The sequence below is a fragment of the Vitis riparia genome, chromosome 10 (assembly GCF_004353265.1).
Source record: "Vitis riparia cultivar Riparia Gloire de Montpellier isolate 1030 chromosome 10, EGFV_Vit.rip_1.0, whole genome shotgun sequence".
NCBI classification, from domain to species: Eukaryota; Viridiplantae; Streptophyta; class Magnoliopsida; order Vitales; family Vitaceae; genus Vitis; species Vitis riparia.
The window spans coordinates 16,979,212-17,003,736 of NC_048440.1; the positions used below are offsets into that span (position 1 = coordinate 16,979,212).

The following is a 24,525-nucleotide window of genomic DNA, read 5'->3' on the forward strand; positions in this document are numbered from 1 at the left end:
CTATGCAACTCCTAATACACATAAGTCATGTAAAATTGATATAGGCATGAATGCTCAAACAATAAATAATGCAATCAAGGATAAAAAGGAAATAAAAAAAAATCATAATATATAAATATATTAATGAAAGCTTATTCCGTTACATTACGTCATGCTTTTAAGAGCTCTATCCTAACACATCATGTTGTTGCTCACCACCACATGGCGGTGCTAGCAAGGCTCATCTATGTGCATGCCTTGCTCCAATTTGAGGCCTCGTATCATGCCCCCTTGGTGTGGCCAAGCTCAAGTTGTGTTGGCTTCTTTGAGTCATGCACCACCCATGAAAGGAAAAAGGGCATAGTGTATTATTATGCAATCTTATCAGTTCTCGTTATCATATAGGATCTTGTCTAGATTTTTGCAGTGTATATTTATATCGTGAAAGAAAATCCAGCAAATCTTATAAAAAGGACATGTCCTTTCAATTGGCTTTCTGCTAAGAGGGAAGTGATCCAAAAGAACCTAGTCTCGTGGTTTTTAGTGACTGGTTTGGACTGGAGTGTGCCCTTGTGTGTGGTTGTCGTATTGAACGCCGCCTGTGCTTGTCTTGTAACGGAACTTGGCATCTTGTGGGCTTGTGATGTTGGAAAGCCTAAAGGTTTTGCCTTGCATAAGATGGATATGGCCACTTTAAAATTCTCTTTCCCTGTTGCACATGTCTTGAACTTTTGGCTGCTTCCCTGTCCCTTGACCCCACCCTTACTCTATGTCCCGAATGTGTACAAAATCACGAGTTTTTGAAGTTTGGGTCTTGTCCGCATAGTAATTGCCAAACTAAGTTGACACTGAAAAAAACAACGATGGCCCTTTTTGAATAGTCTCCAAAAGGATCATAGGCAACTTGATTAAAGCAGAGTGAACGGTGGAGAGGAAAAGGGGTTCAAGCAACACTGCTGCCAAGTACTCCCCTTCCCTAACTATTGGAAGCTCATTCCTGTTAAAGTTTAAAGATCCGAGGATATGAACTTTTGTGGGTGCTAGCTTAGAAAAATAATATGTGGCTTGGCATTTGTTTCTGCTGTAGGTTCTCAACCAAAATCTCTTTTCTCAATTATTGCTATTTACAGCTCTGCTTTTCTGAAAGGGCAAATGACCTTAATTTTGTAAAAAGTTATATTCTATGTCATTGGATCTTTAGAGAAACTAATCGGTGCAAATGCTTTTCTTTCCACCACCTCACCTGGTCATGAAGAATTGGACTATGCCTAATCAAGTTCATCAGTTGTCCCCATCGGTGTTCTGTTTATTCCCACGTAATCAACCACACTTGATATATCATTCTCTAGATGGGTTGGCTAGGTGTAAATTACTTACGGGACCATTTTCCACAAAAGATTTGTTTTCCGCCAAAGTAGGAAGAAGAGTGGTGGTTCAAAGTACTTTTCTTTCTTTTCTCAGGTGATCACTACCTGGACTTAAAAGATAAGCCACCAATATTCCCCAAGCCCCAAACCTTATAGGTTCTCAGGATAAAAAGACAGGACATTGTCCAAGATCATTACTTGCCTAGAATTCATATACCAACTAGATATGCTAATCATGACCAGCTTTTCAGCTCATTGATCTCTAATTAAGTTAAGTCTTTGAAAAGTTGACAAAGTAATTGCCTTTGGATCATGAACTCTTTGCTTGATATTTAGCACATTTTGAGGGTAGTACACAGTTTCTATTCTTAGCACTTCACACGCATGCATTGCAGATCCTAGGGTCCACACATGTTCTTCTAATTGCTTGGGTATTTTTTGTGAATTGATATGGTAGAATTGCCAGGAAATATTCACCAATAGGTGATATATATCACATAATTGGATATAGTATGTGGACTAAAATGATGCTTTGTAATTTGAAGGATGGATTAGAATATGGAAATCTAAGTGTAAATTTCAATTAGTTAGTTGATCACTGCTTATGTTTTCTTTGTTCTCCTTGTCTTTTTGTATAATATGGATAAGATCGTTACCAAAGAAGCTGGTAACTTCTTTAGGACTGATTCCTTTCCATTCCCATATCTTGAAAAGAAAAATTTAGAAACATCAAGAAGCAATTTAGTAAGATGGAAATGCATTTATTTCAACCATGGCTAAATTATCGGAAATACATGCATAAAATCATAAGCAGCATTACAAAACACTGGTACAAGTGAAAGTTCCATCTTAGTTATTTTAAGGGTGATGCACAGGGTCAGGTCCTCCAGGACTCAGTCGAACAGGTTTGCCGTTCTCAGTTTTCATTGGATTTCCTCCATTCATTTTTACCTCAAATGCTTCTCTGGATACTTTGATGGAGGCTTGGAATGATGTGCTTAGGTTCCTGGTTTCTACATGTGGATTGAGAGGGCGAGGCTGGGTCCTTGCAGACAAAAGCAAGACCAAGATACTGCACACGAACAACTTCAAAATAGCCATTCTTCTCCCGAATTCCTACTCACTAGGTGGTGTGATTCAAAGCTGGGAGGTTTCAGTATATATAGACCTTCTTGGTTATACTTTTTTCTTTATCTTAAACCAAGTGGAGGAGAGGATATGATTCAATCCACAAACTTGATTCGTCTTCCTACGTGGAATGGCAGTTTCCGCGTTGGATTAACAGCCTAGTTCGTTATCAGAAGATCAAAACAATAGAAAAAATTAGGTGTCCATTATAAATTAAAGATATCAAGGACCATTTTACTTGCTCAACTTTATCCTATGAAGCTTTTGCCAATGGGGTACCAAAGCTTCACTCATGCTTTGGCTGTTCTTTGTCACTCTCCTATGCTGGTAATAAAGATCAATTACCAAGAAGATCGAAAACAGTTGTGTCATTATCATAAAAGGATAGCTCTAGAGTCACTGACTGGAAAGACGGTTGGTGACATATAATCAGTTATTGAAACCAATGCTGAGCACAAGAAGAATAACAATTGGTTGGGCAGCCTGTCGTTGGATGCTGGCCAGTTCTTCAGTTATCCATCCACTGGATATATTCCATTATCAAAAGATTACACTATTTTTTGTCACTGGTTAATATTCGCTAGTGCTGTGAGCTAACAATGCTGCCACTAGTCTACGTACACTTGTGAATATCATCCATAGAATTGTCCAGTTGAAACAAAAAATTCCATGTCGGATCAGAACACTCATGACTTACTACTTCACTGTTTTGTTGATGGAGCCCATAAAGACCAAGGGGATAGCTTGAATATCAAACAAGGTGTAGGAATGTGAGAGTGAAGAAAGCATCCATTCTACTACCATAGGAAATTTGTTAACAACAAAATATACTGGATAATATTATTGCAGAGATCTGCTTAAATTGATGGACTTTTTCTTGGTGACAAAAATCTCAATTGCGCTATTCTCTTCACATTTTACATAGAATTTGAAGGTACAAGTCCATATTCATAGACAGTGCTGTGGAGAGAATGGGACTCATTATCACAAGCAATATAGAGTAGGATGTCGTTCAACTATGCTGGAGCCATTGAATGCCCATGATGCAAGAGAAGAACGTGTATTTTAGGGTTCACCATGGCTCAACAATGTTTAATCAACATAGGGAATTTGACTTTTATAAACTCGAGTAGGATGTCTTTACACCAGCTTCACTTCTTAGTTTGCTTCATATTGTGTAACCGGATGGTCTGTTCATAAAAAATAAAAAATAAATAATAAATAATAAAACCCGGAGTTGATAGAGCAGAATATGGATTATATCCACCAATGCTCTAAACTGGAGCTAGAAAATGCAGTCCTCACAATTAGTGTTAAGGTAAAATTCAAAACGAAGGCACTTGATGAAATCTGAAAGTTTCCCTACGTCAGGATATTTGAGTTGTATGTAATAAATCGTATCATTGTTAGGTCATGCACTAAGGTGGTGTTTGTTTTTTTACTTAATTCTAAATAGAACCTTAATACTTAATAGTATTAAATATTAGGTTGTTTGTTTTTGTAGTATTTTATTTCTATTAAGTATTAAAAAGTAAAAAAAACCATTGTGTTATTTTTTCTATTTAGAAAAAGCCACATATTTTGGCTTTTTCTATTTAGTAAAAAGTTTATAATAAATCATGAAAAAAGTAAAAAAACAAACAATCTAAATTCTAAAACTAAATGATTTTTAGCAAAAAGCCAAAAAAACAAACACCACCTAAGTTGATGAAATCTAAACTTAGTGCATGACCTAACAATGATAGTGCAAACAACTCAATGAGCATCTTCTGAACCTCTATTTTTTTTTTTTTTTTATAGAGTGCTCACCGACTACTTTCAAAGTATTTCACAAAAAAAAAAAAAAAGATCTAATAGATTCTCCAGATCGTAATTTCGTGATCAGGTCTCTCTCGGCTCAGTGCTGATTATAAGGTATTTTTAAGTAACAAATGGGCTTTGATCACCCACACCGACTTAAGTATAGAAAAACTGGTTATCCATGGCTTTGGAGGAGACTGGGCTTCTTTAATCTTTCCCGTCTAGGGTTTCTGACCTGTTCTTTTGTATGGCTTCTCACACGATTGTTCCTTATTCTTCAAGTCAAGGTATCTCTGGTTGACCCTTATTAATCAATCAACAAATTCTATTAATTGGTCTGCAGATCATTTCTGTATCCCATTTTAGCCTTATGGTACCATTATTGAGATCTGCTACATCTTAACTGACATTATATACTTGAATTCTACTGCCATTGATTGAACTCTGAAAAGCAGCCTCCATGTTGAAGTGACACTTTTTCTGTTGGGCAACGATAATGGATCCTTCACTTTCTACATGTGTTCCATAAAATGGTAGAACAATCAGGTGGAGAGGTTCCCACCTAAGACATGGATGAACTAAAAGTCCTCAATGTTCTAGAAAACACTCCGAAGTTTAGATTAAAATCTTCACCAGCCACTTAGTCGGTATAATATTGTTTCGCAATCAATTATTTAAGCTGCTGAGGATATTCAAGGGCTAATTAACATCCTGCCTTTTCTTCGTTCAAACTTCATAATGGAAAATGAGCCCATTATCAATACAATTTAAATTAGTATATATACCATCTGTTCATAATAAAGTGTAGTACTGCAAATTTTAATTTAGAGTTTGGTGGTGTCTTTTTTACGCTTTTAGGTACCTCATTCTCCCACTCCGAGCTTTGTTTGAGCAATCTGGGCGGCCCTACCTATTAGAATCTTTAAATTTGATACTCTGGCCTCCCACTCCAGCCAGCACCCACAATCTGGAGCTCGGAGGGCAATATTAATTGAAATGCGGTCGAAATATAATTTTATCATGATAAACAAATACTTTTTGAGTCAAACATTTTATAGTGGATCATCACATGTTACACGGCCTAAATGGATAAATCAAACAAAAACTCTTTGTTAATCTCTTTACAGTAGTTGGCAAGTTTCAAAAGGAATTTGACTTTATTAATTTAGTAGTTCATTAATCTGGCAATTTTAGCACTTTTAAAGTGATCTAGTTGTATAAGTTTAGCACTTTTAAAGTGATCATGTAGTTGTATATACATTGGTAGTGATCCAGCAAAAGTCCAAAAAATGTTTCTGGAATCATGCAATTAGTGATATGATCCCACGTATTTGTGTGTTAATACAGTAGAGCATGCAACATGAGAGTGTTAAGCCACACACACACGAGTGGTAATAAGAGAAAAAGAGAGATTTTAACACGTTTTAACGATCAATATGATTATTATGTCCACAAAATATGTTAATACTAAAAATTTTACTAATCAAAGGAAAATAAGAATATTACAATAGTAAAGACTCTTTTTCCTCTCAATTGCAGTTGTATACACTTTCTCTCTCTCTCTCTCTCTTATGAAAGTCTATATCATAAAAGAGATTAAATATAATAAGGGCAAACCCATCCTTCAATAAATAAAAAAATTATCCAATTACATCCTCTCTATAATACAACAAGCATGATCGAAGCCTCATAATCTAACGATCTTTCATTTGAAGACTACAAGTAAACATCCTCCTTTATTGATTAGTGAAAATGATGCGCTCAAACAATCTGACTTCACACTTGACTCATTGAAGTTGCGCATAACTCCAATTTCTTTGTTATCATTGTTTTGGTTAACATATCAGTTGGATTCTTTAACGTAGGATCGATCCCTACTATCTTCTGCATAGCACAACAAGACTGATTCACGTTTCACAATCCAATAAAGAGTGCATGAGAATCCAATTTTGGTGGAACATAGAACAATTGGATAGCAGAAAATGGAAAATACTTTCATTGCCCGCCAACCTGGATTGGTAGTGGTAGTTTTACAACACTCTTGAGATGATTATAAAAAAAATTTGTAGCTAGCATGAAGGACATTGTTGAATTTCCATATTGTTGGAGTCAAGAGTATTTTTGCAGGACTTTTTGAGCAGTGGTGGATTTTTGTAGTTGGAGGCTTGGGTTCTGGTGAAATATGAGGAAGTGTAAAAGGAGGTGCATACACACCCTCTTGATCAGTACAATGACAGAAACTCTGCCAAACTAGTATTAATGTAGGGTGCTTTTTCATTTTCCACCATAAAACTTTGCATCTCGTTATTCTGATTCAGCCTCTCCAGGTTTAGAATGCATAGCCATTGCAAATTTGCAATTTAGATATCATTCCCGGTATATTCTACATCAAAATCGATGTGTTCAAATCACAGAAGAATGTCAATTAAGATAGATCAATGCTGCATGCATCCTCTCTGGCAAGGCTTTTATATGTATTTGCAATATCTAAATTTAAATTAGAGTCTTTTATTATATATACTGCTCTATTGAGTTTCATATATTTAGTAAATGCATGCATTTCAACCATTAGGAAATGGCCAGCCGTACATGCATCCACGGAACGTACATAAATATTAGCAGTAGCAATACAAAAAGCTTTCTACATTCCAATCCTTGCAGAACGCCTGCAGCTAGCTCTGCTGGAAGATCCTTCCAAGGACTCTTAAACGTGATGCTTTGGATCAGGTCCCCCAGGACTAGCTCGCGCGGGCTGGTACTGGATTGGGTCTGTTTCCAGCTCGTTTTCCCAACTAATTTTGAAATGGCCTTTAGCACCCTTCAGTACCGCACCATATTGGTTTGGGCTCCTCCTCTCCGGATGCGGATAGAGAGGGCGAGGCTCAGAGCTCAAAAATAAGTGAAAGATCAAGATAAGACACACCCAGAAGCTTAATCTTGCCATGAGGATTTGAGAAAGATTGTTTATGAATTCAAGGTTAGGATGGTCGGATATATATAGCTAGGGGATGGGCGGCTGCTTTCATTTTATTTGAAGCAAAGTGGAGCTAAAGGAAGTCCAAATTGAATAGCACAATATTATCTTTGAACCTATAAGGCGGTTGTGGACATGCATTAATGTGATTAACAACTGTATGACATGCCCATGTCATTGACCTATTAATTCATATCAAAAGAAACAAATTTTCTGAATAGTTAATTTATGCGGATGTCTGAGGTGTACCCATTAAAAGTTAGCTCATTCAATTTGAATTCTTTCTCTATCTTTATCCTCCAATCGCCTCCTGCATTCGATGCACCATCTCTATCATTTGTAATATAGAAAACCAGGGGCGGGCTGCTAGTAATGGAGGGTTACCCTCCACAAAGGATTTCCTTTTCGCCGCGGAAGAGACGCATATTTTTTGGCCTGTTGCCTCTTCTTCCCCACTGTCCATTCCCATGCTTTCAACAAACTTCCAAGTTATAGCATTTTCTTTATTAGCTCCCAAACAAACGAGCTGACTTGTGTCCAAATTTGATCTTGTCTTGTTCAAGCTGCCTGGGGCTAAAATCATTCTAGCAGAATGCATGAATATTCATGAGAATTGGATGGAGGTTTCGACAATATGGACAAGCTGTGTTGATTTTTTTGAAAGCAAAAACGACACACGAAGGCCCTCCTTGGTCTAATCCAAATGCAACGTCATTCTAGCGAGTAATAAGCCGGAAAGGTCTCTAAAAAGGAGTTGATTACACGATGGAAACCTCCATAAATGCTGATGCCAACGGAAAAGTCCATTGGCCAACCCAATTTTTTATCAATGGATTCCATCAATAAAGTCCCCCCAAACGTGCCTCACCCTGCACAAGGCCGTTGTTGATCTCTTGCAAGGAATTAATTACAATAATTTGCTGATTGGCCGAACGTTCATATGTTCTGCATGCTGCTGGATAGAGATACCAGATCAGCTCCACGGCATATCCATGATGAAGACCTGGACTTGGATTACGATGGTGAGCATGTATACAAATTAATTAAGTGCGTATTTTATCTTAGATTTTCAAAGAAAAATCATAAATTAAGAAATAACCCATAGTAATAATTAAATTTTGTAGTCAATAACCCTATGTAAAAGACAAACACAGTATAATTGCTTCTAGTCAATTTCCTTTCTGTGTCCATAATTTGAGGGTTAATCCATTATTTCTATGATATCCTTTATTTTTACTTACTACTCTCTTACTAAAGTTAGTGCAAACATATGGATCCAACCCAACTTGGATGAATTCCATGAAATTTTGTTGAATGAAATTAACTTTACTAGAAAGACGATAATTTTATGCAATATGCAAAAGTGTTGACGTAATACATGTAGTGGTTTAATTATCTATCATAAAATGAATTCATGGCTATAAAGTTTTTGAATTCCAAATCCTAAAACATTATGAAGCCAAATTAACTTATTAATGATTGGTGTTGTTGATTTTATTTGGCTTCTCCATTTGATAAGGGGAACAATGTTTTGCTTTTTATTTTTTTCAAGTACAATATTATTATTAGCTCCTTGACACCAAGCATATGCGACACCAAGGCCTTATGGGACAACACCTTGGTCTTATGAGTGACCTATGACAATGACAAGATGGCACAAAAGCGCAATGCCTTAGCAATGAGGTGATTTGGTGAGCCATGGGCCTAATGCCATGGCTTGTTGTAGTATCAAGATGGACTTAGATGAGGTATAGCAATGTAGCAACAATGAAGCCAACTGCTTGGGATGCCTAATGCTTTATACAAAAGGGCAATGCCTTTTTTGGGGAGATAAAGAGTCATGAGCACGACATCAAGACTCGTTGTTGCACTAGGAGAGGTCTCAACCATGATATGGTGTCATAGTAGCAATAAGATAGATGTAGAAGCATGTTGTCTTAGCATGGATGTGATCTAGATGTTCAGGCCAAGAGAGGGCTTGCCATGCACATGAACTACATAGAGATGCATGCAACAAGTTGTCTTAAGACATCTTAGCATTAGGGCAAGCCCAAGAAAGACGAGTTGCACAACAAATCAGAGACTTGAAGGGTTGGTACATCGATAAAGGCAAGAGGTAGCGACATAAGGAGTTTCAAATGGATGAGGAATGGGGCAAAGTCATTTGAAAGCTCAGAGTCGGATTCATAATGGGATTGCAATTTGAGTTTGAGTAGAGTTCAATTTTTTATTGTAATTGTTGTTTGAATAGAACTAAGATTGTTTACTCTTAGTCAAATAGGGAGTGAGTGGTGCCACACCTATAAAAAAGGAGGATTGGAGAGCCTCTTAGTAAAGAGAGAGGAGAAGCATAAGCATAAACTCACTAGATTTATTGTGAGGGTCTTGCTAAGCTATGCCTTGTATTATTATTCAGGGAGGAAATAAAATACAAGTTGGGACTTGAGCCTTGTAATCTCATATGTCTTGTGGGTTATTTTTTGTTGTCATCTCATGTGGGTTAGAGTAGGCTAGCTTAGAGGGCTTCTAAGCACATATATATGGACGTGAAAAATTGCATGGAAATTTTGTGCCTGTGATAGTTGGTTTGAAAGTCCAACAAGGGAATGTTTGGAAGAAGTGCTACGAAACCCCTAAGAGAAAGGATTTCGCGATTGAAAGAATTGTTAGGAGAATGGTAAGGTGATAAGGGCACTATGTCCCTATAGGCAAACCACACCAAGGAAGAAATCTTGGTACAATGGAATTTGTAGGAGTTCCACACAACAAATTCATTCAGGACAACGTGGCAAGTTTGAAAGTAGACATCAAAGCCTTGCTAGATGACTTCATGGTAATCTTTTAAGGAAGACGTAGCAATTCTCAAGAAGGTAATGCTGCAAGAAACTTCATCGAGTTTGAAAGCCCCTTCCAAAGTTTGTGTCCTAGAATCGAAGGGCTTAAATGGCAACCGAAATGCCAAGGAGTTGGAGAACTTCTTATGGGATATGGAGCAATAGTTTAAAGCTGCTCAAATCCTCAAGACAAAGATGGTCACTATCACCAATATGTACCTTACTAGTAATACAAAGCTATTGGGACGGACCAAAGCCAAGGATAATACTAAGTCAAGAAGGCCCTAGATCATCACCTGGGAGACTCTTAAGAAGGAATTGAAAGATTAATTCCTACCCACCAATACCACATGGTTGGCTCAAGAATCCTTGAAGAGACTAAGGCACACTAGTTCTATGCGAGGGTATGTCAAGGAGTTCAATTCCTCGATACTACATATCAAAAATGTGTTTAAGGAAGACAGATTGTTTAACCTTATGTTTGGGTTATAGGGGCGAGTCCAAACTAAATTGCAAAAGGCAAGGGGTGTGCGACCTTCCTGTTGCAATGACTGTAGCAAACTGTTTGGTGGACTACAAGATAGTCGTGCCACCTCCATCAATAAAAACACAAGTCAAAGGGAACAAAGAAACCTAAGGCAGAGGGAAATCTTTTTAAGAAGTCGGGTTAGAAGAATTTGAAGAAGTTCGCTGCAACACCATAACAAGTGGAGAAAACCACTAAGTTGAGGCAACAAACATCCAAAACCATGGGTTGTTTCATTTGTAGTAGTGCTCATCTTGTCCGAAGAGGGAGAAGGAGAGCATTGCAAAGTAAAAAAGCAAAAAACAAAAACAAAAGGAGAGATAATGAGCATTTTCCGGGCTAGCCAAGTTTGCTGGGCATGCAATCCTGTCGTTAATTAAGGTCAAACTGATCAGGCTAAAGCCCAATATTGATAGCGAGCTCTTAATATTGTGTGATCAGAAGTATAATTGTAGCATGCCTTTTTCTATTTATATCTTCTGAAGATCACATATAGAACGGGTAGAGACCCCAACCATGCAAAACCTTGGGAACCATGGGATAGCTAAGTTAAAGATAAAAGAAATCCTTCATCAGTCCACAGTGGCCAGAACCTTCTAGTGGGTTCGTACATCCCACTTGGCCTTCAACCGGTGAATCATGAAAAAGGTTCTCATTAAAATGCTTATGCTTAACAGTTAAAAAGTGCAAAAGATAATTTGCCTTTATTAATCTAAGTTGGCTGCTTCTCCATATAATATTAATCTAAGTTGGCAGTACCTGGAAGTGATTTTGTTTTCATGTTGATGGTGCTCCACGCATAAAACAAAGAAAAATGCTTCTCTAGTATGCTTTATATGTGCATAGGGAGTTGTGTGGTGGTGTCACTGGTGTGTCTCATTTGCTCATAATTATCAATGCCGCCCTTAGCTATCTCAATGTTTGATCCATGATTAGTGATTTACTCGAGAATTTTGTTGATCCTGATCAATGGCTTTGATAAATTTTATATGTAAAATGACTTTAGGAAGCCGCCCACATAATTTTTTCTTTTCTAGGAAAAGTGAAGTCAAAGGTGAGGGTAGATTCTGTGGTCTGAGTTCTTTATGTTATCAATAGTCACTTCTGGTAGGGCACTACGAATCTGTTATCGATAACTATGATGGGCTAATTGTCTAACTATAAATTAAGTGTTTGATGCTAACCAAATGTTCCTTTTCATGCACTAAACTTAAGCATGAAAGCGATAGTCAATTCTTAATATGCTCGGAAGTATAAAAAATAAATGGCAATAAAACTTCAGCACCACAACCATTCTTAAAAAAGTAGCATTACCATATTCGATATTCATAACTTCTAATAGAGTTAGCATCGGTAATACAAGCATTCACGAAAGGCAAGGCCATAATAATATACCACAAATCACTTCCATTTGCCAAAACATCACAACCACCTCTGCCAAGAGTTCCTTGCTACTGATTTTTGGAGTGGTGCTGAGGGTCGGGTCCTCCAGGACTCGTGCGAGCAGGCTTATACCAGGTTTTGTTTGTCCCTTGACTTCCAAACCCTGAGTTCAGTTCTTCCTCGGTACCTTTAACCAATGATTGGGATGGTCCGGTTGAGTTGTTCCTCTCCTCAATCGGTGGAGTAGATCGGGATTCGTGCCTTGAAAATGAAAGCAAGACCAGGATCAAGCACACACTAAATTTCAAGCTAGCCATTTGGGCTGTGGTGTTTTGAAAAATTAGTTGCTTGTGAAGTTTGAAGCTTCGGGTTTTGATTTATATAGGTTAAAAAGTGCTTCGATCTCCATTTCTTAATGAAAGTGGGTGGAAGGCGGACCTGAATTTGCACAATCTAGTGTTTGTCTAGTTATGTTGTCTGTTTGTTCTTGTCATACTCTTAATGACTGGTTTTCAGATAATAAAAACAAATACCAACCAGTTTAAATCAATATTTGTGGTACCCCTTAAACTAATTTGTCAGTAAAAAGGAGACCTAAGACCCTATGATTCAATGAAATCCCCGATTCCTATACAACAAGTGATTTGCCTCGTCACAGCTTTGGCAATATACGTATGATATGCGAGAATGCTGAAAGGTGGCTTTATAATGGAGAAGCCCTCTAAAATTTCTCCCTTATGGTAGGGGGATCTGACAGCCACAACTCTTATGGCTTATTCCGGACCACTCCTAACCCCTATTAAAATTTGCCCCATTACTGTTAACTAACATCCAAGCTCAGTTTTCTTCACTTTATAGCTTCTAAACAAGCCCCACCCTTTCCAGTTAACTTCTGTGTCGTCTATAATATTTTCTATACTGATCTTAGGAAGAATCTCCTTAGCAAAGACTAGCGGGCCAGCATAGCTGTCTTCAGTGCCTCATGAATGCCTCAACCACCTCTTCACAATCAAATCAAAGGTCTTATTCTATACAAGGGTATGCAGTTCAAATCAAATAGAAAAATCCCAGTGTCTTACTGGACTGGCTCATTTGTCTAATTCATATCCCTGTCAAAAGCCCACCTAAAAGGAATCAGAAATTGTCATCTTATTAGAAAACTTACTTTCATATATCACTGCATAGCATTTTATATGGCTCCTTTGTGGTATATTGGGTTCTAGACCAGATGCAGGCTCAGATTTGGCTTGCAGGTCATCCTTTATTAACCTTTTCACTAGGTTTCTTTTAGTAATTCTGCTATTACAGTTACATGTGGTGCCAATAGCTCAAGCTATGTGAATCCACTGTGGTACCATGAAGAACACATAGCAAGTCCCTGAAATTAACAGCAAGAAACATATCCAAGTGAACCAAACAGATTGTAAATTTAAAATCAATCATTTGTTATGAAAACAAAGTGCAAAAACTCATATATCTCATACACGAATACATAAATGTTCTATAGATATATGGAGGGGAGGGAGGGAGTGTGCTGTTTACCATTGTTTGACAACTGTTCTTGAGCAGATCACACTTGAAGCTCCTTAGACATGATTCGGGCAGCAAATTTCTGAATTGTACGAATGTTTTACTTGTGAAGGAACATGCAATTGTTCTACATCACAATAAAGTTAAAAGAGGAAGAATAGCATATAACAGCAAAGATAATTGGAAGGATATCTTCTCTTCATAGATGGGATGGTTAACCATCAGCAGGTTATTGTTGTTCACAATTGCACGAACCAATATTTCCTTGGCCTCCTCATGTTTCTTTTTCAGCATGTTGCAAATCTGCATTAAACAATAGCATCCTTCCCATAGTACTTTAGATTGTCTGTATCATATACTGGGATTTTATGAATAAACTAAATGATAAACATGATGCCATGCAATAATATTTTTCAATTGCAAGTTAACAACTGCTCCTTTAAACATTCTGATCACTCTACCAGACAGCTTTCAGGTAGACAATTTTTAAGACACTTGTGACATTTTTTGGACTCGTGTATTTGTCATGGTTTGATCAGCTTTGAGGAGAAGAGAATATGTACTTCAATTAATAGTAAATAAATAATCAAGTGAAACCTGTAGTTTACTTACATCTTCAAGATCCTTTGTATATGCTTCAGCCTTTTCAACATTTAGATCATTTTCCATTGCCAAAGGTATTTCTAGTTCAGACATGTTCACCTCCCGAGGAGTATCAAGCACAGAGGTCAGAACATTCTTGGTATTCATATCTACAAGTTTCTCTTGATTGCAAACCTATGTACAGGAACCAAAGCAAAAAATAAAAAATAATAATAATAACTGACATAAGCTTTCACCTCTCTGTTTTTATAAAAATTTTAGCAGCCATGATAAATAACAAGCTGACATGCTTCTGCAATAGGTTACCTGTTCTTTAAAAACTACTTCTGAAGCTTCCTTGAAATTTCTGGAAATTCAAGAAAAAGTCATGCATTATTTAAAGGAACAATCCAGAAAAATGAATTAGACCACATAAATAAACAGTATGATAGGACCTGCTTTCACTAGGTGATTCAGATAGGCGTTTAAGTGGATTTAAGGTAGTGACATTTGCATTTGATTCCTGCGGAATTGCTTGTTATGAATACAAGTTAGCTTTAAAATATTGAGGGAATTCTTTATGAATTAAATCCAAAAAGTAAAAAATAACAACAAATAAAATAAAAATAAAAATAAAGAAAGAAAAGAGAAGGAAAGAAAAATGCACCTCTAAAGTTTTCCGCTTCAAAGATGAGGATGAGGTTGGTGGTGTTTTCTTCAGAGTGTCAACAGAAGGCACCATCTTGGATGCAGTCTTTCCTTGTAATTTCATGTTTTGTTCTGATTTTCTCAATGATTTGATTTCCTTCCCAAATGTAGAATTTGACAGAATATTGCTCGCTCCTGTAGCCCTACACTAAGGCAAAAATTGAGTCATTACAAAATTGAGTCCCAAAATCTCCACATATAGCAATACATTCAACAATAAATAAAAGGGGTTAAATTCACATCAAACCTTGAAATCTTCAAACTTGATGGTTTGGGTGTTCTGTTAAGGTCTTTAACTCCTGAAAGCTTGTTTCCTTCAACAGAAATTGTCTTCAAGTTTTTAATGGGTCCCATGCTTAGAACCACAGGTTTTGGATTCACACATTTATGGGTACTAGATTTAGCTATCTGCTTAATTGAGCTGGAAGGATCAACCTGAAGGCTGCAAGAAACTCAGACAGCCTGATATTATGAGATTTGAACAATGATTATTTTTAGCATATTGAATGACTGAAAGAACTTATTTAATTTGAATATAAGGAAAATAATAACTACAAGAGGAAACATGGATTAATTTGAAGTTCTGAAATGAGGACATGCAATAAGAAGAAAAGAGGTGTCAAAATAAATTGGGAAATGGATGCAGTAGTTGAACACCTTAGTGAGATTTATTAGTTCACAACATTGAAAAGTAACTGGAGTATACTACAGAAAAAAATAAAAAAAAATAAAAACTGAATACATCCCCAATGACAGTAAATCTCTATGAAAATCAAAACAAAAACAGAAAAATTCTTGTGTACTAGATGGAAGGACACACAGTTTTAACAAAAATGAATAATCAAATACAGTAGAGCAGGCTTGGCTCAGACTCAAAGTACATCCAATGAATGATCTCCCATGAAAGCTCACAATCCATTGATCAAGTCAAAATCTTCTTTTTTCTTTCTTATGATTAGCATGCATTGTAGTAACAGAAAAGGGTGATGGAACTTTACCAATGGGAAAATTGTTGGGAAACAAAAAGGCCAACCGTGCATCCATATGTGTGTCTCTTTCAACATCATGATAATGTCTATTGTCATCCCCAAGCAATGGATCCTACTTATAAATTTACCAAAAAAAAAAAAAACAAAAAAGGACCAATAGACTAAACCACACCACTTGATTGTTGCCAATTGACTCTCTTTCAGTTAACTTTTAAAAAAATAAAAAGTAAAAGATATAAAGAGAGTAGAGAAATTATTTTCCTCAAAGAAACTGAATATTCTATTTCTTAAGAAAATTATCAGGATCACTATTCAGCCTCACAGGAATTTCAGTTTCTTAAGAAATAGACTATTTGGTGGTCAATATGATGATTATTTTCTTCAAAGACTTTAGGAATCGTGCAAAAGGAAAGGTTCTTTGGGGAATCTTAGGTGGTATTTGTTTTTTTACTTAATTCTAAATAGAACCTTAATGCTTAATAGTGTTAAATATTAGGTTGTTTGTTTTTGTAGTATTTTATTTCTATTAAGTATTAAAAAGTAAAAAAAACCAATATGTTATTTTTTCTATTTAGAAAAAGCTACATATTTTGGCTTTTTCTATTTAGTAAAAAGTTTATAATAAGTCATGAAAAAGTAGAAAAACAAACAACCTAAATTCTAAAACTAAATTGCTTTCAGCAAAAAGCCAAAAAAACAAACACCACCTTAGTTTGATTTGGTCGATATGGTGGGAAAGAAATGCGAGGATTTTTATGATACTAAGAACAGAGGATGTGATTTGGGACCTATCTTACTTTTCATCCTCCCTTTGGGCTAATACTAGCAAGACCTTCCCAGGCATCCAATTGAGTTTATACTCTGCTAGATTGGCACCTTTTATGCTAGTCAACCTCTCAAGTATGGTCAGCACCAAGTGAAGGAATGGTTAAATTGAACATTAATGGATGTTCTTTGGGCACCCGAGGGCAACTTGGGATTGGTGGAGTGATTAGAGATCGTTGAGGTGTAGTAATTAAAGCATATGCGAACCCTGCAGATGATAGTTTTGCTATTGAGGCTGAGGTTGTAGAGCTTCTGAAAGGCCTTGTGCAAGCAAAAGCTTTGGACTAGTCCAACTTTGTGGTGGAGGGGGATTCTGCAGTTGTTATCTCATAGGTGGCTAAAAAGGAAAGAGGTTCATGGAGCCTTGATAGGTAGTTGCACCAAATATTCGATAACTTTACAAAGTTGGGATGCTACATTCGATGGGTTCCTTGCTTGGCTAATCAGGGGGCAAATGGGTTGGCTAAAAGAAGAGCAAAGCAATTGGTATCTTTTGTTGGACATTATGTGCCTCCTTGAGTCTACTTAATTGTTGTTCAAATGTTGCTTCACTTTTTGTAACTTCTTCTGTTCCTTGTAAATGAATCTATTCCCTTGTCTTAATTTAAGCTTGCACATTGTGGAAGGATGTCTCATTCTTCTTTATTTTTTTAATTAATAAAAAAGATCTATTCAGTTTCTGATATATATATATATAATCAGCATCACAAGTTTATATAAATGTAGTGAAATATGCTTTCCACATTAATTAAGTACATGCATGGCTTTAAAATTCTTGAAACTTCCACAGATACAAACGAATAGGTTCTACTTCTGGAGACTGAAATTTAAACCCAAAATCTAAAATAGTGCCTTCAATACAGACATTTCATGTTTGAGGCATTAATGGTGTGGTTAATAACTTAACACAAAGCCAAAGTTTAAAACCCTAGGCACAAAATGACAGATCCTGCTAGAGATGCCTCACCCAGAAGTGTTGAGATTCCACTTCTGGAGTTGAAAGCCATGCAAAATCACACTTAAAAGTGTTGTTTCTAGACTCCAATGACCTATATCTGTTTCTCAAACGAAGAAGTACACCAGAAATCCAAACCATACTAGATGCCTCACCTGAAAGTATTAAGATCTTTAACACTCCTTTCACTTCCCAGCAAAACAGTTTCACCTTTTGCTACTTCCTGAACGCATGGCCTTGAAGTACTTACTAGTTTGCTGATCCTGCTTTGGGTTCTAACAGCATCAAGGTCATCCCTGTTGAAGATTACACAGGAAATGTCATTTGAGTAACACAACACTTCTTGTATTGCTTCTAACTTCACTGATGCAGTCCTATTTCCAGGGTGAAAATAAGTTTAACAAGAAGTCAACATGTAAAATCCTAGCATAGAATGGAAATTCCATGGAGATGACTCACTTGATAGGATTAACATCTTGGACATTCTTTTCACTTCCCAGAAAAACAGGTTCACCTTTTGCTAATTCTGTGATTTGTGAACTTGAACGACCAACCAATTTGCCCCCAATTGTTGCATCCTCCCTGTTAAAGATTATATGGGACAGAGTGTCATTTGAACACTAACAGTGGCAATTGTTATCGAACGCATAAGCTACCTTTCTTCATCTGCAGGAATCAAATGTTCACCATCAATCCTTTTGCTTCCAAGTGAGAGAACTTTTGTCTGAGTTGACGATGCCTGATGCAACTGAGATGTTTCTTCTGTTCTCCTGAAATACTTTGACCGAATGGCTCCGGTTGCCTTCTCTTTCAAGGGTATTAATTTGTCCATCATGTGTCCACTGCATCAAATAAACAACTGAACAACTAATATTGGAATTCATATGTCATGCCCTTTATAACAGTTTCCCTCAACACAGTTAATGAATCACTGAACATAAATGTTCTTTCATTATCAGATGGCAACAAAAAAAACAAAGGTGAGACCAAGATCTGTATCCATAACCATGATTACAGCTACAGAAACATATGTTCGCTGACTTCAGTCATCAGTCAAAGGCAATTTAAAGTATGTATAATCAAAATTAATTTTTATCCTAATACTACATTCCAAATATAATCTCAAGAATTAAATCAACAGAACAAGGGTGATAATGAGTGACAATTAAGCTAAAAGTTTATAGATTGGTGACCTGCTCAATGGAGTCAAGGTAAGCTCTAAGGTTGAATTCTTGTTTTCACTATTGGCCTTGGTATCATGCAAAGCCTTCCTCAAGAGAATATCTTCAAGATCTAAATCACATTTTTCTGGTTGGGTGCCATCTATATTTTCTGCTGGAACGTGATCACCACAGCCCATTTTGTTCCTTTCAGTGTCATTGCTCTGTGATGTGGTGATATGCAGTGGAGGTGAATTGTCAAACTGTGAGCATTCATGATTAGATCTTGATTCAGCTATCATTTTGGTATTAACATTTTGCTCTCCACCTGATATGTTATTTACTTTTGGGTCCAGGGAAAAAAATTTTGTCTGCAATTCTGAAACAGTAACATGAGTTTCATTCTTGGATACAGACTCAACAGGTGTGTCCTGGATTCTCCGATGATCATATGGATCTGCAGAAATTGCCTTCGCTGATGGTTGACTTTGTTTGTCACTTTCTTCTGCAGTGATCATTACTTTTTTCTCCATAGAAGTTCTTGCCTCGTTTGACAAAGATTGATTTTCAAAATTTGCAGTTTCTGAAGAGCCATTATCATTTATGGAATCAAGATTCCCAAGGCCACCTACCAAAGTGTCTGCCTTTAAAGTTGTAGCCATCTCACATGCAGGAAGTTTCATGGCTATGCCATCGACAAATGCACTAATATCTTCAGCCAGGGGGCTTCTGCTGTCTTGACACACACTTTTATCTGCAGAAACTCCTTTGCTAGATTTTTTTTCTGCTTTTGTTAAGCCTGGTTCAAAATTGAAAGTATCCAAGCTGAAACCAAGAAGAAAAATTATGATATTCAAAGATAAAACACTAACTTATCCTGCTATTATAAATTCTGAAATGTCATATATATGCCATAAAAGCAATAAAGAACTTCAAAAGTTCCCACAAGATTTTCATGCACTCACTCATTAAAATCAAAAGAGAATGCAAAATTGTCTTGCTTTCCTTGATGATTTCTGTTGACAGAATCTTCTCCAGATCGTTCCTTGGATTTCCCAGTCTTTTTGGGTGAGAAATCAAGGTCTGACATATCTACTTTGAAGGATGATATCTTGCCAAAATCACCATCAAGATTGAAGTCCATATCCCTACATAAAGTATTGTGTTATGAGTACCCTGGCAGTGACGCAGTTATATGAGTGATACATTCAATGAACTGGAGAATGAGCATGATTATGTCCCAGACACATATCAGATTGGTCTTCACAAGTCATAAAATTTATTGTTCGCCACATACACTGAGGAAGAGCACAATAGTGTATGAAGTCCAGAAGTGAAAAAGTGAGGAGACAAAAAAACTAGCAAAGAAAATTCAAGCAGTTTATGCAATAAATACTCAGAATTTGACTAAACGGAACCTGATATGTGTCCCTTCTTTTAACAAAATTCAAAAGGTTTTTCAGATGAGATATTAAATTGGAGAAAAAATTGCAACAACCTAAGGTTTTAGCAGAACTTACATTTTACTGAAGTTAAATGCTGTCGTCTTGCCTTTGGCCCCTGTCTCAAAGTTGAAGTCCATAGTGTCATCTCCTGCCACAGACATTGATTTCCAGGAGCTGAGAAATTCCTTTCCTATTCCCTCATCTGTTACAAGTGGAATATATAATCTCACTCATTACATGATTCACTTCAATTTGGGAACAACTAGATCTAGAGAATTTTAACGCAAAATCATTGCTACATCCAAAGGCCTAAATAGCAACAAAAAGTGTAGGCTGGCTGAACAGATCCTCATACACCAAGCCACTTTGGAGTTTTTACATATGTTTGGTCTGAAGAGTCCTCTGAATATGAACAAAGAAGAGAGTACCGGCTCATTACGGTCAAAACAAAAATATATGGGAATTTCCCAGAAGTAATTGAGGATGAGAGCCAAATGAATTGAAAGATTCATGTTTGGTTTGGGAAGGGATCATGGAAGATACCAAGGGACTGTAAAACATTTATTTGGAAATCCTTAATATATACTTAACTGAAGAGAAATGAAAGGAATACCTAGCAATGGAGTTTTCTGTTTTGGATCAGCAGATGAAGGAGCCTCCTTTTTTGATTCTGCCATCTGTGTAGATAAGTTCATATGCTTAGTCTCCACAAACAACTAGAAGTTGGTTAGATGCAACTCCATATAGATCATAAGACGTTTTAGCTATTAACTCAATTAAGTCAGTTTGGATTTGCATTTAGAATGTGTTGGAAAATATCTCAAATTCCTATTTAGTACATATTCATTTTGTAAAGAATATAGAATAAGAAAACATGTTTAAGTATACCTTCATAATATTTTAGGTGATGAGGAGAAAAAGTTATGAAATTGAGATGAGCTTTTAAAAACTCTATGTAGTAAATAGAGATGCAAGAGTACAAGACACCTAATAAAGGATGACTCAAGGTTTAGGATGTAGATATCAGGAGGGGCTCAAGTTCTCTTAGCCTTATATACCTTTGTATGAGTTTATTTTTATCTTTAGTAACATTAAAATTTCTGCTGGCACAGCAGAATGTTTGTCTAGGCTCCATTGATGCAATTCAAGAACCCAACCCACGTTCTCCAAGATGAAAAATAAAGAACTAAGAATAGTAAAGATGAGAAAGAAGAGAAATTTCGGATCTCGAAGGAGAAATGCTCCTTCACTCAATTAGTATGGGGACCTATAAAGACAAACTAAAGAGATACAATGCAGCCATTAAAACATGAGGTTCACATTGGCTTCAATTTCCTCATTGCAATAGAGCAGAAATAAGGCATGTCACGTCATTGTAATAGAGCACAAAGTGTAAGAGAAGTTCATTCCACAAAAAGAAAAGCTTGAAATCCTATACAAGATGTCAAAGATAATCGAAAGAAAGTCAGAAGAACTCTCAAAAAGTCTCAAATAATAATATAATAAAAAAATTAAAACAATAAAAAACAGAAAAGCTTAAGCATTACATGAAGAATAAGCTGAAAATTATAAATTATTAACATGAAGTCAACACAAGAAGTAGTTGATTTCTTGACAAAGAGAATGCTAAATGAGAGAAATTTAAACTCCAAATCAGACTACAGAAAAAGAAGAAGAAGAAGAAGAAGAAGAAGAAGAAAGAAAGAAAAGAGCATCATCTACAGAATCCAATTAATGACAAAGAAATTGTACCAAAAATGTTTCAAATCTCACATGATTACGAATAACTACCAATGGCACTCAAGGCAAAGCAATGAACAAAATAAAATGATAATACTTCTTTCAATAATTAGAGAAGTCTTGGAAACTATACACTTCAAAGAAAACAAGATCAAGTGAATCCTACCAACAGTGCCAAACTGAAGTCAACTGATCTGCAGAATTTGTGAAATTTCCTATTTTTAAAATAAAATTAAAAATTAAAAATAACTGTTCTAGCTAGTAAAATGAATCAAAAACGAAATATGAAAGTGAATTAACCAAAAAAAAAAAATGTAAGTGATGAAATCTAACAAAACGGCAACATAATGCTCAATTTTCATACCAAAACAACTATTAAAGATCAGCAGCCTAGACTTTACAAAGCAATCTGAAGTAAGCTGATCTGCCATTGGAATCAAAGATATTAGCTGGTAAAATCAAGATCAGAAATCAAATCCGAAATTCAATTCAACAGAAACTAATCTTTGAAAATAATCGTACACAAAAGAAACAGAAACAATCTCAGTTGTCAACAAAATTTTCATACATAAACAAAGCCACCTGGTTAACAACCACATGACCTAATTTGATATAGAGAGAGAGAGAGAGCAAACTGAAGAATGAAATGAATCTCAGACCTGGTCCTGCAATGGTGTCACTGCGTGATCTGTGTTCGAATGCCCCCAATTTTTATAGTTTTGAAATTTATAGAGGCGGGAGCTGAATTGGGGGTGGCTACTTGGACAGGCAGGGCTTCCAATTTTTGATGTTACACTCGTATAATGCTGCCACGTTGGCAACTTGATGTTAAAACACAAGGTGTAATACCCCTAACCCAATTTAGGGGTAAAATCGTAATTTAAAAATTAATTAATTAATCTAATAAGAGTATAAAAGTTTTTTCGCTTTTAAAAGTTTTTAGGTATAAATTATATTTTTTCCTATCTTCTTTATTCAAAAAATCCTTTTACACGAAGATTATAAATATCAAAAAATATAAGGTTGAAGATTTAGAGATTTAGGGTTTGAAAATCAATTTTTCAAGTAAGATTTTAATCATCGGATTAGTATTTTATATTCATTAATTAGATTTGAATACTTTAGAAATCTTAATCTAAATTAAGGTTTGTTTATTTAATTTTTTTATACCAAAAGATTGGAAATATATTAATGCAAATTAATTTATTGATGAAAATAGGAAATTTTCAATTAAATAGAAAATAAATAAATGAAAAATTAGTGGAAGAAGAGAAATTTTTAGATTTAGAAAATAAATAAATGAATCGTGGAGGCTTTAGATTGAAAAAAGAAAATAATAATAATAATAGTAATAACAAGAATTGTAGGGTTTTTGCAATAACTTAAAAAAAAAAAAAAATGAAGAAGAAGAAAAGAAGAATGAAAAATAATAAATAATCTAACCGTGAGAGCCAAATGAAAGAATGGTAGTGGAATAAATTAAAAATAATAATAATAATAATAATAATAATAATAATAATAATAATGAGTGGAGTTGGTGGGGTTGTTAGAGTGAAAGAGTGATAGTGGAATAAATTAAAATAATAATAATAATAAGTGGAGTTGTTGGAGTCGTTAAAAGTACATGGTAGTTTGTTAAGTAAGAGAGAATATTGGGATTAATAATAATAATAATAGTTTTTGTACAAGTTTTAATTTAATTTAAGTATATAAATGAATAAATAGTTATGATAAAATTAGGAAGAATATGAATTTTATAGAAATTTGGAAACTTATTAAATTAATTTATTATTGTTTAGGAAGTTGAAATTAAATAATATTATCTTTAATAATGTTAACATAGGAAATTAATTAGAATTACTGAGAACTATATAAATATTATTAGGATTGTCAAACTTATATCTCTAGATAAATAATCAATAATAAATATTGTGTATGATATTATGTTAGATGAGGAATAAATTTCTCAAGCTAAATTCTTCAAAATTTTGAGTGCTTCTTCAAGGTAATGGAATTTAATGTAGATTTTATAAAAGGAAATAATTTTCTTTTTATATTATATTTTGAAATGTGTAAAAATGTTATTTTTATTTCTATGCAATGATCAAATATATGTTTTGTATAAAAAATATGTTTGAACATTTTATTTGTTTATGAAAAATGAAAAATTTAAAGATATGATATTTTGTTTTATAAGTATGAATAATAAAATGAAGTGCATTTTATTTGTTTATGAAAAATGAAAAATTTAAAGATATGATATTTTGTTTTATAAGTATGAATAATAAAATGAAGTGTTTGACTTTGGTTTCTATGATCCTAGTCAACGGATTAAAATTATTGACATTTCTATGGCCCTAGCCAACGGGTTATAATTGTTGACATTTCTATAACCCTAGTTAACGGGTTATAATTGTTGACATTTGGTTTTGTTTACTTTAAATAAAACAAATTTGAAATTAGTCACTCATTTGTGAAATCCCACCTAATTGGGCATCATTTGTTATTTGATAACCATGGTGAAAACAATTGAAATGTAATTGATTTGAAATGGATATGAAATGATTTTGATATATATGAAAATGTTAGGTTAAACACTT

General features: G+C 35.2%; 1 protein-coding gene across 1 annotated transcript; it reads right to left on the minus strand.

The window, feature by feature from the left end:
- Positions 1-13,122: 13,122 nt before the first annotated feature.
- Positions 13,123-22,657, minus strand: LOC117923363 (uncharacterized protein At4g18490). The gene is made up of 16 exons (XM_034841621.1): positions 22,585-22,657; positions 20,799-20,862; positions 20,261-20,387; positions 19,706-19,888; positions 18,774-19,565; positions 18,237-18,422; positions 18,040-18,162; positions 17,736-17,876; positions 15,059-15,253; positions 14,771-14,954; positions 14,559-14,626; positions 14,431-14,470; positions 14,134-14,298; positions 13,714-13,824; positions 13,534-13,618; positions 13,123-13,369 (listed from the first exon to the last, which is right to left on the minus strand). The coding sequence occupies exons 2-15, from the start codon at positions 20,860-20,862 to the stop codon at positions 13,562-13,564; spliced, it is 2,436 nt and encodes an 811-aa protein (XP_034697512.1). The 5' UTR covers positions 22,585-22,657; the 3' UTR covers positions 13,123-13,369; positions 13,534-13,561.
- Between the last annotated feature and the right edge of the window lie 1,868 nt (positions 22,658-24,525).

Coding starts and splice junctions, on each gene's coding strand:
- LOC117923363 (XM_034841621.1), bottom strand. CDS start 20,862: ATGGCAGAATCAAAAAAGGAGGCTCCTTCATCTGCTGATCCAAAACAG. Junction 19,566..19,705: donor TTCTCTTTTGATTTTAATGA/GTGAGTGCATGA, acceptor TCTTGGTTTCAG/CTTGGATACTTTCAATTTTG. Junction 18,423..18,773: donor ACCTTGACTCCATTGAGCAG/GTCACCAATCTA, acceptor TATTTGATGCAG/TGGACACATGATGGACAAAT.